The 15,976-nt window shown below is 40.9% G+C and overlaps 1 protein-coding gene across 3 annotated transcripts in view; it reads right to left on the reverse strand.

Annotated features, from left to right (window-relative positions):
* Window positions 1-15,976, reverse strand: part of LOC123313852 (myelin transcription factor 1) — a 267,619-nt gene that overhangs the window by 10,173 nt on the left and 241,470 nt on the right. For all 3 annotated transcript variants that reach the window (XM_044898928.1, XM_044898927.1, XM_044898925.1), the window contains exons 6-12: window positions 13,259-14,385; window positions 8,682-8,754; window positions 8,558-8,598; window positions 7,143-7,334; window positions 3,718-4,588; window positions 1,929-2,106; window positions 379-524 (exon numbers count right to left, since the gene is read on the reverse strand). In XM_044898928.1, the coding sequence (XP_044754863.1) occupies window positions 379-524; window positions 1,929-2,106; window positions 3,718-4,588; window positions 7,143-7,334; window positions 8,558-8,598; window positions 8,682-8,754; window positions 13,259-14,385 (2,628 nt within the window). The remainder of the gene's footprint in view (window positions 1-378; window positions 525-1,928; window positions 2,107-3,717; window positions 4,589-7,142; window positions 7,335-8,557; window positions 8,599-8,681; window positions 8,755-13,258; window positions 14,386-15,976) is intronic.

Raw genomic sequence — 15,976 nt, forward strand, 5'->3', positions numbered from 1 at the left:
TGATTCTTTTCGGTGAAGGAAACGCTCAATAAGACTTCTTCAGCTGTGAACTTTGAAAAACGTCTACTCGAGAAGATCTCTTCATGATCACATCAAAAACGACTCGAAAAAAGGTCATTTCACAGAATTTCTACAACTTGTAAGCTTCTGCACCACCCCTCATTCATCAACAGATGAATATGCTCAAAATGCAGACTCTCGAACCCCGGACAAACTCTAATTGTCCCAATACACCCCGGAAACACGCCCAACAAACGCATACTCACCCCCAACTATCAAACTACCGTCAAAGTGTATACAAATTGAACCCGGTCCCGTTTTATGCGGTTATGAACTTTGGAACGGTGCCACAATAAATAACGGGAGGGGTCAACTCACCTGTGGGAGAGCCGGCTGATGCTTAGGTCCAGCGTCTGTCCCTGCGGACTGGGAACTTGGGGACTGGCGGACAGATGGGGACTGGCCGCTGCTTGCGGACTTCCGCCAACTCGTTGGCCGCCGTAATGAGGTGAGTTATATGCCACCTGCCGACAAAGATGATTATGTGTGCTGAACGTTATATATGGCCCTAGTTATGGAGTATTAACTAACGCGTTATGACCGGTTCGCGTAGAGGGTGGAATTTGATCTATTTCCGCTGGGTGGGGCTTTTACGATAGGGTTAGCTCATACCTAACCGGTTCTTTGAATAGTCAGATGCTCTTGATCATGTCTCCCCAAAAACTCTGTCAAAATTGTAAGAGATGAACGATCTAAATGTAAGAGTTTTTGGATGAGCAAAATTATCCGAAGAAGTTCCAGAATTTACTTCGAGAACCTTCGGTTATATTGTAAAGTATGCCTGTAAGAGGTGCTGGAATAAGATTAAGATTCCATAAAGGCCTGCTTAACCCTGAAGCGCCTCAAAGCAAAAACCCGTACAAAGTTTATCACGGAACTTCAATATGCTAATATGCAGACGACTGCGCACTTATAGCTAGCAGCCCAGAGGATCTATAGATAATGCTGGACCTATAAACATATATGCGAACCTTTAGGCCGTAGACTCAATATCGACAAAACCAAAATCCTGGTAAGTCCGCCAGAAAACCTTCAAACAGATATCAGCCTGGAGGATGAAACTCTAGAACAGGTCGAGCAGTTCAAATACTTCAGCTTCATAAATACTAAGGCTAACCTGGACACGGAAATACACAACCGCATCAGTTCGGCATCACAGGCATTCTGGAAGCTAAAGGACACAGTGATTCAAAATCACGACCTCAATATGAAGACTAAGACAGCTGTTTACAAAGCAGTTGTCCTCCCAACGCTTCTTTACGGAAGCGAAAGCTGGACGCCCTACAGGCGACACATTAAACAGCTTGAACAAACGCAACAACGTCATCTAAGACAGATAATGCACATCAGATGGTTCTACAAAGTTTCAAATGCAGAAGTCTTGAACGCGCGAGTTGTATAACTCAAGTAACGAGGGCCCGACTCAGATGGAGAGGCCACATTCTGAGATAGCAACGCACAAGAATCCCCAAAATAGCTCTGTATGGCGAATTCATAGAGGGAGCTCGGAAACCAGGAGGCTGTTCAAGGATTTACTGCATCAATCCTTAAAATCAGTTAATGCCAATCATAGCTGGGAACAACTAGCGTTAGACAGGTCACAGTGGAGGTCTTTGGTCCACAGTTACAATGGAGACTCGAGAAGAATACAGCGGCGGCCAGATCTGGTTGGTGACTATCCATGCCCGGAGTGTGGAAGGATCTATAGGTTACGGTTGGGTCTCTTCAGTGACAGGAGGGCACACAGTCGCAAGTAGCCCTAAGAATTTATAAGTTTGATCGCACCGATAGTTTGGTTTTTGAGTCTTTTCGCAGATTTATTCTCGGTAACGAGATACAGCAATGGATGAATCGTAAAAGTAACTCACCTGAGGACTTGTAGTCACGCTCGATGTCGATAGATCGATAACTGAACCCCCAGGAGACGTGTGGGGCCCAGCACCCTTCATTTGTGCCTGAGTCGTCACACATTTCACCGAAAGGTTGATGGCTGAAAATCCCACGGGCAGTGGACCTCCCGATGTCTGCTCGTACTGGTACATCGGCCTACAAATTAATTTCGCCCATTTTCATTCTCGTTCGACGGCACGATGCTGATGAAAAACGGTCTCTTTGGCGGTGACAACAAATTAACTTTTACCCCGGTGGACTGTACGGTTCGACCCCGAAGATAATTGATTTATTTTCTTAGCCGGTTTTATTTATCAGGGATGAAAAAGGGTGGTCCAAATCGTAACCAAGAAATTTTAACCACGTATTCTACATCGAAAATAAGCCCTAGTTTGTCATATAAATATATGTCGAGAAATGTTTCCTCTCCGAGATACGGGGTGTTAAAATTATAGAAAAAAAAAGTGTTTTTTATTAATAACTCTCACACTGCTTGGAATTTTTTTATGGAATTTGAGAAATAGGTTTTGAACGTCAAGGAGCACTTTTTGCATAATATCTTTTCTTTTTTATTCTACCAGTGGCGTCCGTACTGTAGCGAGACTGACTTTTCAGATAAAAAAATGATACGCCACTGATTTTTCCGACAATAAAAATTACTATTCAAATCATTATTTAATTTGGAGCAAATTCGGTCCCTTGATTTTTTGCTGTACGAGGCACCGTTTTCGGTTGAAAAAATAAAACACATTGTCAGGTTTTTTATACCATTTTTTTTCTGATTCGGCCCTGATGAAAAGATATAGCCATTTAAAATTTTCATAATGAGCTGTGCCACCCCTGGAGGAACAAAATAACCTCAGAATAACTAGCTAAATCTACCATATCAAATTTTGACGATTTCTTCATGCCTGAGAATGTGTTTTATTTTGTTAACCGGAAACGGTACCTCATACAGCAAAAAGTCAAGAGACCGAATTTGCTCCAAATTGAATAAGGAATTGAATAGTAATTTTTACTGTCGGAAAAACCAGTGGCGTATCATTTTTTTATCTGAAAATATTCAGTCTCGCTGCAGTACGGACGCCACTGGTAGAATAGAAAAGAAATGATATTATGCAAAAAGTGCTCCTTGACGCTCAAAACCTATGTCTCAAATTTCATAAAAATATTTTAAGCAGTGTGAGAGTTATTAATAAAAAACTTTTTTTTTTCTATAATTTTAACACCTCGTATCTCGGAGAGGAAACATTTCTCGACATATGTTTATATGACAAACTAGGGCTTATTTTTGATGTAGAATACGTGGTTGAAATTTCTTGGGTACGATCTGGAGTATAGTAGCGAATGATGGAAATGCCCCCATAGAGGCAATGTATGGAGAGGAGGTTTATATCAGTGGTTGTTTGAAAAAAAACTACTTTGAAACTTATTCTTATTTGAAGGAGGAAATAAAATCACAACTCTTCTAGTGATAAATCTTGAAATTCCATCAAGCTCGGCACAATCTTGTGGTCTTGATGAATTTTCTAGTGAGCTCATCTTTTTCAGAATTTTTTGAAGTTCAACTTTCGAGTCGCGTATCTCCCAAAAAAATAATCGGTTATCTAAATGTGATATATACTCTAAAAGAGCAACTCTTCTAGTAGTAAATCTCGAAATTTCATCGACCTTGGTACACCCTTTCGGGCTTCACGAATTTTCAACTGTCGAGACGTTTATCTCACAGAAATGAAAGAAAAACCTAAGGGTATAATGGTGCCTTACCTTGGGTATATCGGAACGGTCGGTTCCTGAGCCTCCGTCTTGATCATGCTCTGAGAAACGGCCGCCATATGCTGCTGCGACAACGACGTCTCCTGCTGATACCTCTGCTCCTGCTGCTCGCCGATGCCCCCATAGCTGTACAAATTCTGCGAGGAGGAAATCCTCTGCGGCAGAGGCTGCTGTACACACTGATTCGGTTCGTAGCGTTCGAAGGCCGTCGGAGTGCCGGTGCCCGGATCGTACGGCCTGTGACTCGTCGAGTTCATCAGTCCCGAGTCGTACGGCCTCATTATGTCGTTGGAATACGTAACTATAGGCCTGGCCACCGTCGAACCCGTCATGGAATCGTTCATGTCCGCGTACGCCCGCTCCCTGTGGTACATATCCTCGGACGAGGGATGGTGGTAGGGCGACCTCTGAGCCATGTGGTTCTCCAGGTTATACGGAGATTGCTGGTTGTGGTGCGGCCCTACAGGGTGCGATAACTGGTGCGGGTTGTTCCTGGAGTTCGAGGCCTCCATACTGGATATGGAAGACGAGTTCGAGTCTTGATTGACGTAGGGCTCGTAGCCCATCCTCAGACCGGAGGACGGGGAGCAGCAACTGCTCGGGTTTTCCGTTTTGGGGACCAGCAGCTCCGACTGACCCTGCATGCCGCAGCAACTGCTGCTGTTCACCTCGCTCTTTGGCACCTTCAGTTCGGGTTTGAGCTGGTTCAGTTCGGAGGAGCTGTAGAACTGGTCGTATGTCTGTTTGGTGGAAGAGGAGTCTTGGCTGCTCGAGTTGTAGCCCACCGTGTAGCCGGGTTTGATGTCCTCGCTGTTCACCATGGGCTGCTTCTTGGGTTCGAAGGATGTGGAGGAGAAGTCGTCTGAAAAGAGATGGGCGCCTGATGAAGACATTCGTTTGTGTGTCGAGGGAGGTTTGATACAGTTCCTCCAGGATTTACTGGCTCATGCCAAATGCATGTGGCACTGACAATTTGTACCTCACCCAAAGAACGATGATCAATGATCGATATATTGATGATGATGATAAGTTTGGATGAATAACAATGATCTCTGTAGGAAATCTGGACAGTAACCAAACGTATTGCATGCGGCCAATATGAATTCTTGTCATTTCAACATACAGTGTGGTTCAACGAAAACTTAACACCTCGATTTTCCGGCTTTAAAAGATAAAAATATGGAAAATCGCTCGGACCCATCAATTTCTGATTCGAGGGAAACAATTTTTACTCCCTTTGCAACCCCCTAACTGGGGTGAGCACAACCACATGGTTTTCATTAAGGTTGAGGGGTGTTGTGATAGCTCATGTTGAAGATCCTATCGAGTACTAACTGATCCTGAAAATTCGTTTCTAAATTTCCATCGATAACGAAATTACAGGTGAAATAGTGAAAGAGTAGGGGAGACTGGGGAGGGTTGATACGTTTTTTGGAATTTTTATTCTGGAAACTGAATTATATGAAGAAGCAGGACTTTTCTTATATTATATAATTCTTCAATTAATCGTTCAACAAAATAAATATAGAAGTCGCAAAACATAAACATCTTATTCTGTACAGAACGTTGAACACAAAAACATGCAAACTGTCTCAAGCCTCCCCACATATGGGAGGATTGATACGATGTACTGGGAGAGTAATCGAGAGGATTATTCAGCTCAGTAGGTAGGTCAGCAATGATACTGGGTTGCTTTGGTCATATAGGTGTAGAAAAATCAGGAAATTGTCAGTTAGTCACTTCCACACAAGAAAAGTCGGCCTCGTTAAATACATGGGGATTGTACGATTTTTAAAAATCCCTTTGATATGTTGGATGGTGAAGACGCCTTCATGTAGGCCTATCCAACTAGCTACGGAATATTTTTTGAAGATTATACATGTATCAGGCCTCTCCACGACAAATGTCTCAAACCTCCCTGAAAGCAATTTTTAAAGTGATTTATGTTTTCATCTTATACCCATATATTTTGAAAAGCGAATAAAACTGTAAATTGAGTAGTTTTATGCATATTTCCCAGTGAAATGTTTGTTTATGCCGAAGAATTAATGCATGATCATAAAACCCTTAGGTAACTTGAGTAAAAACTTACAATTTCTCACCTCGAAATACTCTTCGTTGAATATTTCACAAACAAACTACTGTTAGCCTTACATATTAACGTCACGCAATGCCCTCTGCCAAAGAATAGTGTTCACTAGTATAATACTTTTGAAAACGGCTACAGATCGCGGATATAAGCCTGTATCAAGCCTCCCCATGTATCAATGCTCCCTAGTCTCCCCTACATTTGTTATTTTTTGTGTATTTGTGTATTTGTGTTTATTGAATGCTGGAAATGGGCACCAAGATAACTCAAGATTTCTGGTGCATTTTGACGGCATTTATTAATGATAGGAGTTCGCAAATCAGCCAGTGACTCAAGCTGGGTAGCGTAGATCTTGGATTTCAGGCGACCTCATAGAAAAAAGGCCAGTGGAGCCAGATCAGGTGATCCGGGTGGCCACTTAATATGTTTTCCAATACTTACGCGAGAGCTGGACAAATAGCGTTCTCCAATAGGTCTAAATAAATTTGGCCAGTGAGATTACCAGGTCAAAAGAAGGGGCCCATTATGTGTTTTCCATAAATACCCTCCCAAACATTTAATTTCTGGGGAAGCTGAGTATGGAGGTACCTAACGAAATAATCTTGGATTTTCATCTGACCAATACCGACAGTTATGTCGGTTTACAATGCCGTTAAGGTCAAATGAGCACTCATATTAAAAACAGATATTGAACATGTAGTAAATCATTTCACTAGGACCACTTTACAGAACTGGAGTCGGCGATCGGGATCATCCTGATTCAGTTCCAATCGTATCTTATAAGCACGAAATTTTATGTTGCTTAAAGCTTCTCATGATTGTTGTGTTCGGAACAGCAAATACATCGGGCAATTTCCTAGTACTAAAGGTGGGATCCATTGCTACATGACCAAAGACAGCCACGTCCCTCGCTTCGTCTCTTTCATGCACCCTCTTTTTGTTTCCGACTGAACCAGTGGCGTCAAATTCGGCAAATTTACACATTGCCTTTCTCACTATTTTCGCTGTTATTTCATTATCGATAGATATTTCTAAGCGAAATTTTAGGGTCAGATAGTACTCGATTAGGGGTTGAAGTTACGGGGATGGAAATAACGGAAATGCTGTCCCCCTTCGAATCAAAAATTGATGGGTTCTCATCTTCCCTTCAAAGTGGAAAAATCGAGGTTTTAAGTCTTAGTTGGACCACCTCGTATTCCCCTTTCTGTAGTGAAAATTGGAAATGCCACGGGGGACGCGAGGGGTGCGTTTTTGGGTGGTGGCGGCGTCATGGACAACAACGGGAAACAAATTAGCGTGGGACCTGGAAACAATCAGTGATACTCACCAAAGTGCGGTGGAGATTTGGAGCTGCCGGACAAATTGGATTGATATTTTTGTTCTCGGGCCGCCTGTTTATGGGCCGCCGCAATCGGGCAGCCGGAAAGGCTCCGGTGCGTGTTCCGGTTCGTGCTCACGTGACCCCGGCCGTTGCATCCCGGCGTGGGGCATTTGAGGATCGTTTCATGCATTGCCAGGACTGAATCACATCAACAGAAGATCATATTGAGTATAACGACTGACTCAAATCAAACAAAGAATCATTTCAATTTTTTAACTTTTTTTATTTTTAATTTTTTTTTAACGGGGAGGAGAATTCGAGGGTAGAGAGTCTGGAAATGGATGATGCATCTTGATCGGGTATTATACTCAATGTGATTTATACTGTAGAGGTGATTCATGAATCTTACGTGCGATATTAAGCAGTGGTATTGAAGCCATTACAAAGCTGAACAAAAAATAATGCTCTCTACCCCGTGAAAAAAAGCCAAAAAAAGCGAAAATAAGCAAAATACTATTAATAATTATAAATGGAGGCCATCTTCTTTAAAGCTTTCAGAATTTTCCGAAGAAAACTCAATGATTAGATGAGTTCTTTTACCAACAAAATTGTTTTACCACAGGGTTGAAAATCAATGAGTTAACTCATCAGATTTCATCCCTTTCCCAAAAAAATTATTTCAAGCACTTAAAAATGAAAAATAAAAATGGGTATTTAAAATTTAATGCGTCTCATGTGGATTGCACCAGTTGACAACATCGACTGAAATATGCCTTGATAATAAAGGACAACAAATAAATTATCTTGATGAGATAGACAAAGATGGCTGTCTATGAAGTCTGCGACGAACAAGGAAGGTCGTAAAATTTTATGGGATTTTTCTGGCCGGTTGCGGTTGAAGCTCGCCACTGTTATTTTATAAACAATCTGATGGGACATTGTTCTTTTCATTGTCTTGTATGCGCTGTTGCCAAATCGTAAACTCCGCACAAAGCGATTTAAATTTTAAAACCCTATATTTGAAGGATGATTTTGAATAGTTTCCGCGTGAATTTGAAAAAATCATGAATGAAACTCATGATTATTCAGTTTAAACTTGCATATGCAGTGATAACCCAAATTGAGGAGAATTCCCCATTGCTCACTATTCTCGAACGTTTGACGATAATTTCTCTATGGAAATACCAAATTATCGATGATTTTCTCATCAAAAAGTTTTCCCCTTGCAGTTTTTTCGATCAATAATCATAGTGTTGTAAGTTATCCGGAAAATTCCAAAGCATCATCGTAAAAATAAATTAATTTACAGCGGTGACTGAAGATTTGTTCTAAATTCTTCAACACAGTCAATACTGGCTTCTTCGATGTCCAATAAAAAACTTAAAAATACACATCCATTCACGATTTACATTCAAACTCACTTTCTGGTGTTACTTTATCCTTTCTAGGACATCCGGAAAGACTGTTAAATTCAGATTGTTAAGTTTGGGTTCCGGGACTAATTCAAATTATTCTGTAATTTGCAGATAGTAAAAAAATACATACCTTCTGTGATGGGAGTAGAGTCCTGTGACATGACCTTGACCTGTACAACCAGGAGTGGGACATTTCACTCCTTCTGTAAAAGAAATCAACTTGTGAAAATTGGTGACATTTTTTCTGTTGGATAAATTGCAGAGCGTCTTTAAGAATGATTTTTCATTTACAAAATCCGATCAAGTCGAAAACTAAATTTGGCTGGGATATAACTCCTTCAAAGTTCATACAATATTGGAGTGCCGTCTGGCTGAAATTTTTTTCATTCTATGGTTTTATGTCGATGTCATTCATCACCAAAGATTTCATGGGTGCAAATGATAAGGCTCCATTTTCGAGGAGGCAAAACGTAGAATTTCATCATCAGAAAACGTTTTCCATTTGGTATTTCTCTAGAAAGTTTCAACAGATTTTAACCAACATTCGAATGAATTGATCATCAAGTAGGATATGGAATTTTGGAAGGTTGATGTCTCATGTCTGATATTTTGACAGCTTAACACGTCAATGACAATGAGGTCTGGTGAAATTTTCGATATGATTCAAAGAGTACAAGTGAATTCTTGCAAAACTGATTGAATAGAAGCTGAAAACTAACGTATAAGTTTTGAAAATCAATCTTCAAAATCCCAAAGCCTTCTAAACGACGATTTTTGCTGAAATATTCCTGTCTGTCAAAATTTCATAGCCTCTTCGAATTTCTATGGAAGCTCGACGTATTAATCCGTCGATTTGACGTACCAACCGTGAAAAAAAAACAACTCCCAACTTTTCAAATTACGTGTTTAGTCCTGCGTCTCGACGACGCTATATTTAAGAGAAAATAGGGGTGGGTACGGATCGGAACGCCGGACGAATAAAGGGTTCTCTCGAAAGGCACACCTATACGATCCCATTTTTTTTTCTCGAACATCCAAAATGTCCGACTCCGAATTCCGGAACACGTTTCCCGTGGCCCGAGCCGTACGCCGAGAGAGGACGGACGAAAGGACGAAATAAAGTTTCAGCTTGCGCGCGAACTTTCCCGGAGTTTCCGGAGCAATAAAACCCCGCCCTGCAGGTCGATTAGCCTATCCTGCAATAACGGGTGGAGACTCGGGAGAAAAATATTTTTTTTCGAAAAAAAGAACCGCATCTGTGAGTGGAGGGCGCTGCGGGTGCGCGCAGACGGTCACCGCACCTGCGGAGTAGGCGCCGGCTCCGGAGGCCACCCACTCCAAGGCGGAGGCGGTAGCCGGACGACGTCGTCGACGCGTCGGAAAAAAAAGCACGGACGCCCGTATCGAACGGTCATCGCGGAGGAAAGGTGGGCGTGAGGAGTTTCGGCGAGAATTTTCGATTTACGCCCTTTTTGGTACACGGGATTCAATTTAGGGGGGATGCGTCTTTCTGGTGGTGAGAAAACAGCCATTTTTACAACGTTCTTGACTGCTACCAAGATATAGTACTTCAGATGTTAGGCTGGCAAGCTAAGAGGTCAGTGTTCTCAGGCTGATGCACCTTAAAAAACCATAATAAAATGAATTTCACAAAGACCAAGGCCAAAAACACTTATCTTTGCTCTATGCGTCGAATCGGTACTACTCAGCCCTGTCTGTGATCGTTGCTAACTTCACTGACATTGACTTGTTCACATTTGCAATTGGTAAATGCCAAAAATCTTGAATTTCAGAAGCCTTTTCTTCTTATTTCCGATCTGACTACTATTCTTACTCGATGCTCACTCACTTCGTATATAACGATACCTTTTTACTTCATCCCTCCATATTCTATGGATAACCATATCAATTTAGGGTACAGAAAATCTTTTCGACTTGAGTATATTATTCGATGTTACATGTCCAAACTCTACCATTGATATTAATTTATGTACCAATGCTTTGCGCATCCAGAATAAGTATTCAATGAATTTTCTGCTGGTGGTATCTCATATTGCAGTTGCTGTTGAGTAAAACTTTTCATTGTCTTATTCTGCCTGTTGGAAATCACGAAAGTGGTTCTGTATTTCCTTATGGAAGTTGCTCAGCTTGTCTTTGTCCTTTAATGTACCAATGTTTTGCATCAGCAGAGCAGTTCATCCAATTCATCACTCACAGCATCTCTGTCAGTTTTTGGTTAATTGTGTCTCATTCTTTATGACTTAAAAGTCTTTTGAATCAATATTTTTTTCAAGGATGCATCAAGCTGCTTAGCTTCCCCCTACTCAGAAGACAATCAACAATATTGTATCTACATGTTCCTCGAAATATCGCAGAAAAACATCATATTGAAGGTACATATTTAGAATATGTGGCTGGTACTCGATCACAAAATGAAAAATTCAATTCGTAATGTTTCAGTATTATAATAGCATCTTCAGGTGACTGCAGGTAAACCTAAGTTGACTCCACGACCAAAATACAAGTATTCATTACTTGATTCTGCCCCTTTAAAGTGCTGTAGAGTACTCATAATATCAGCGTATATACATAATTAAAATTCAAACTATAATAATGAATAAGGGACTAAACAGAATAAAAACGAAGATGAGCCAAATGAAGAAATGGTAATTAGAACAACATTCGCAATAGGAGACGTCGTTGGACTTTGAAAATCAAGTTCAAGTTCCAACATTGGGAAATTTACCCATTCCCCACTTTATCAACAACTCCCATTAAAAAGTTGAACTTCCAGGAGTAACTTTTTTGAACGCAGCGATGACCAAGTTGAAGCACAACTTTTAAGACTTCTGGAATAGTTTGTCTGGTTTGTTTCGGTAGTAGACAGCCTATGAATGGAGGTCACCCACTTATTTTCGAAAAGTTTTCTTTCCAGAAATTTCAAGGTATCATTCATAGCGAAAAGATTGATGAAAAAAATAAATTTTTGGGAGTTTTTCGTTTTTTTACCGTTTTGTGAGTTTGCCAGGGACTTCAAATTCCCCCGTAAAGTTTGACAACGTTGAGATCTCGTCTTGGAACCTAGTCACGTTATCCTTAAAACGGCTTATAACTTGTTACAAATAAAGCCGCGTCGTAATGCTGAAGACGTTGTGGCGACGATGAAACAGGTGACAGCTACGTGTTTCATAATTTATTGCGCCATTGGTTACTGTGGTTTCATAATTTATTGGGGCTAGATCTGAGGTTATACAGCGTTTAGGGTTTGACGTGAAGACTTCCTCCATTATATTTTTATTTTCGGAGGTGCAGCACATTTTATTAATGGGGGGTATTATTACGTCGATCCTGCTAGGAGAGGACGAATTTTCCAGTTAAAATCCTTATTTTTAATAATCCTTGGAATCGACGATGAAAAAAATTATTGTCGCTTTAGAATTTTACTGTTTAAGTTCTGAGGAATGTGCCTACTTTCAAAAACGCTCGAAAAATTGGAAATGTATAATATTTTTTGGCTGCATATTGAATTGAATAAATCATCTTTGCAATAAAATTGCTGAAACAAAAATTGGGGGACACTTTACAGATGTTTATGTTCAGGTCATTTTTTTCAATATTTTATTTTTCATTTTCAGACTTTGAGATCTGTCGATTGAAGTTAGGTTTCAATGTGATAGTTATCGAATGATTCAAATCAAATTTCAAGACATCGTTTTCTCAAACAAGGGAATTTCAAGCCAGATGGATATAATTTGAGATATTTGCTTCAATTTATTGTCTACGATTCAAAATTTCTTGCACAGTATGTTAGGTTACGTTAGGTTGGCTTAGTTTAGGTTAGGTTAGGTTTGGTAACTTTAGGCTGGGTTAGTTTGGGTTAGGTTAGGTTTGGTTACGTTAGGCTGGGTTAGTTTAGGTTAGGTTAGGTTTGGTTACGTTAGGCTGGGTTAGTTTAGGTTAGGTTAGGTTTGGTTACGTTAGGCTGGGTTAGTTTAGGTAAGTTACCATTAGTTTTCCAAGAAAAGCCTTGAAGGGAGAGAAATTTACGCTATACGTGATAGAAAAACACGTGTGATGGATCAAAATCTCATTTTTGAGGAAATCGTACACCTAATCAGTTTTAAAATCTTCTGAAATGTGCATTTTAGCAATTTCAAGAAAATACGCTAGTGACCCTCGACTCACACCATGGTATATAATGAGTTCTTATTATTTTGATAGAAGAAAGAGACGCTTTGACTGTCAAGAACATACAGGTATACTCGAGAGTAAAAGATTCAGAATATTGATATGAGGGCTTGTGAAATACTCATACGCAGATTTGTGAATGATTTTAAAGAGATCTTTATGCTAAATGCTACGGAAAATTCTAAAAATAATTCCCCATTTCAGAAACTTTTCTTATCAAAATTCACGAGAACCTTCACAACTATATTTCAGAGCCAGGTGTTAGTTTTTAAGTCTATTGGATCAGTTCTTTCGGAAATATCGGGGAAAACATTGTAGTGAAGGGCTAGATTTGACTTCGATCCTAACCAAACGAATCTACGATTACATTTCTAGACAAAACCCACCAGCAATTTCAAAAATACTCCCGAACATCCCCGTCCGAACCTCCGGACCGCAAATTCAACATTCCTCATCCACCCCAATCGCAAAAACTCCCCCCTAATTCCGATAAACATTCGCGAAACAAATTACGCTCACCTCTTCCGATGCTGTTCGGCGACCAGGCTCCCCCTGCAACCGTCAAGGCCTTCCCGGCGGGGTTGCTCGTCGAAGATCCGCTAACGGCGGTCGCCCTCCCTTCTTTCTGATTCTCCTGCAACGCGGCGGTGGTGGTCGCCCTAGATCCCAGGGTGGCTGGCTGAAGAATCGTGTACTGCTTGTTGGCACCCTCCGGCGATTTCGTCGACGTGGTCTCCAACTCTGCCGGCTTCAAGACCGGTACTTTGCCCTCGTTGCTCGGCGATGGTACCCCCATGGCTTCCGGATACCCCACGAAAGTGGCCTCCGCTGGAAAGGGCCCTAGATTGACAAGGTTGCTGCCTTTGGTCGCGTGGGGAGGTCGAAACGCCGAGGTAGAGGAGAAGGGTGAAGACTGCGTGGTCTTGACCAAACCCTCGAAGGTCTTCGGGTTCAAATCTTCGCCCTCCTTATCCGATTTTGGCTTTGCGTCGTTCCTAACTTCATTCTTCTCGGATGCAGATTCCGACATGTCTATCTCAAGCTCGTTGGACGAATCGTCCACCAACTCGTTGAAATCTGGAGGTTTGTAACAGTCGCTGTCGCTCCTGATCTTCTTTTCCACCCTACCCTTTCCACCCTTATCCCCAAGTTCCTCCTCATGTTGATCCCTCAAAGTAATCACGTCTTTCAGGGAGGAAGTGTTGTCTGAGCTGCTGTTTGACGTAGAAGACGGGGACATCTTAACGTTGGCCTTGTTCTCATCGAAGAGGTTCTCAAAAGCTGGCTCTTCCTGTTTGACGTACGAGGATCCTCTAGGTCCAGGCCAGCTACCCGACAAATTCTTCAGAGCAGCCTCCGTCTCCCTTATCAGGTTCTCGTCGGCCACGCTCTCGTCGGTCGATGAGTTTTGCGAGGGTACCTTCTGGAGTTTCTTCGCGGGGCTGTTGGCGGAAGACGCTGGGAGGGCCCTCTTTTTCTGCGGGAGTATGAGGGGTTTCAGGCATTCGTCGTCCAGCTTTTTCCTGCGCTTGTCTTCGATCTGGTCTTGTTTCAGCGGGGACTTGACGGTCGTGGACATGTTGAAGAGGTTTCCCGGTTCTATCTTCCTTTTCTTCACTTGCGCCAGTGGATATTGCCGGTTCGACCTGGAAATTAAGAAGGAATTAATTTCAAATTGCCAAAAGCAACTTGTTTTTTCTGAATATTTGAGTGTTTATGAGGCTAAGACTAACATTCCTGTCTTTTACACAGGGTAAGTCTTTGACTCTTACAAATATTTCAACAGTAGATTTTTGAAGTCAAAAGAAACCCCTTTTTCCTATACCATTTTTTCCGATTCCGCCCTGATAAAAAGATCCATTTTAAGACTTCATAATGGGTTGTGCCAACCCTGGAAAAACTAAATTACCTTCAGAATAACTGGCTTACGTCCAGTTTCATAAACAAATTTAAAGTCACACTTAAGCTTAAAGCTTTCTTTTGTGTCATTTTTAGTAGGGTTAAAGGAAGCTTTAAAATTAAAGTGACTTTAGGTTTGATTATGAAACCGGCCGTTAATCTGTGACACTACATATCTGGTTATCTTTTAAACAGAGTTGTATTCAGCCAAAGTACCCAATTTCTCCGAATTTCACAGATACTTTTCAAATTTTTGAACATCAAATTACTCAAAAACGGCGCATTATAAGAGAAAATACGAAGAATACTTTTATACTACAAAAAGTTTAAATATTCATCAGATAGCGCCCAACTTAGTTTCAAGAGTTGGCTTCTTTAAATTTTTGGTATTTTTATGGTACGTAATGGTCATAATGAGAAAACTGGAAGACGTGGGTGATATCTTGTGTTCGAAAAAGATTCATCAAATAAATGAAAAATTACATTACGAAATTCATTTCATTCGATAAAACCGTTTTTGAGATAGAACTAAAAATATTTTTTTTATGGTTTTTCAACATCCTGTATCTTTTGAACCGAGCCGATTCAGAAAAAATGGTATAAGAAAAAAGTGTTTATTTCGACCTCAAGTATCTAGTGTTAAAATATTTGTACGAGTCAAAGACTCACCCTGTATTCTATATAGAATGAGCCTGAAACTTTTGGAAAACATTTCAGACAACATTCCTGTCGAATCGGATTCGAATTAATAATTCCGATGAAGTTTTCCGGCCCGTAATCGATCCCAAAACGAAGGGTGAAATCGCGGATTTAATTGAATACCCTTCTGGAGTCCCCTACCCCGATAGAATTGACCACCTTGAGTGGGTGGATTAATTTCGAGACAATCCAACTAGGATTTTACAGATAGCGGGGCCTGGCAGGAGTTCGCAGAGGGATAAACCGGTTTATCCTTGTCTAAATCAAACACTCCGGACTTTAAAACGATCCCTCATCTGTCGGGATTCGATATCGGAAAGTTTTCTCTTAGGTGACGGAGGGGAAGAAATTCAGTCTTACTTGCATCGTCTCTCAGACGAGTCTGTTTCGAGAATTCTATAATATTTTGAATTTTCCGCGAGAAGGATGCATTTCTACAGCATTCATGGTTTTCTGATAAGCTAAAAATATTTGAATGAAAATTTTTTGTTTGGAATTTATACGAGAGATTCATCAGGAACAGATTCTTTTTGTCCCTCTATTGTAACTCATTTAAGACGAGTCTCTTTGTAAAGATTGAATCATTGATAAGAATAGTTCGAAAATACCCACGTTTTCTGAGGAAATTGGGGAAGTTGA

This window comes from Coccinella septempunctata, chromosome 5 (genome assembly GCF_907165205.1).
Source record: "Coccinella septempunctata chromosome 5, icCocSept1.1, whole genome shotgun sequence".
NCBI classification, from domain to species: Eukaryota; Metazoa; Arthropoda; class Insecta; order Coleoptera; family Coccinellidae; genus Coccinella; species Coccinella septempunctata.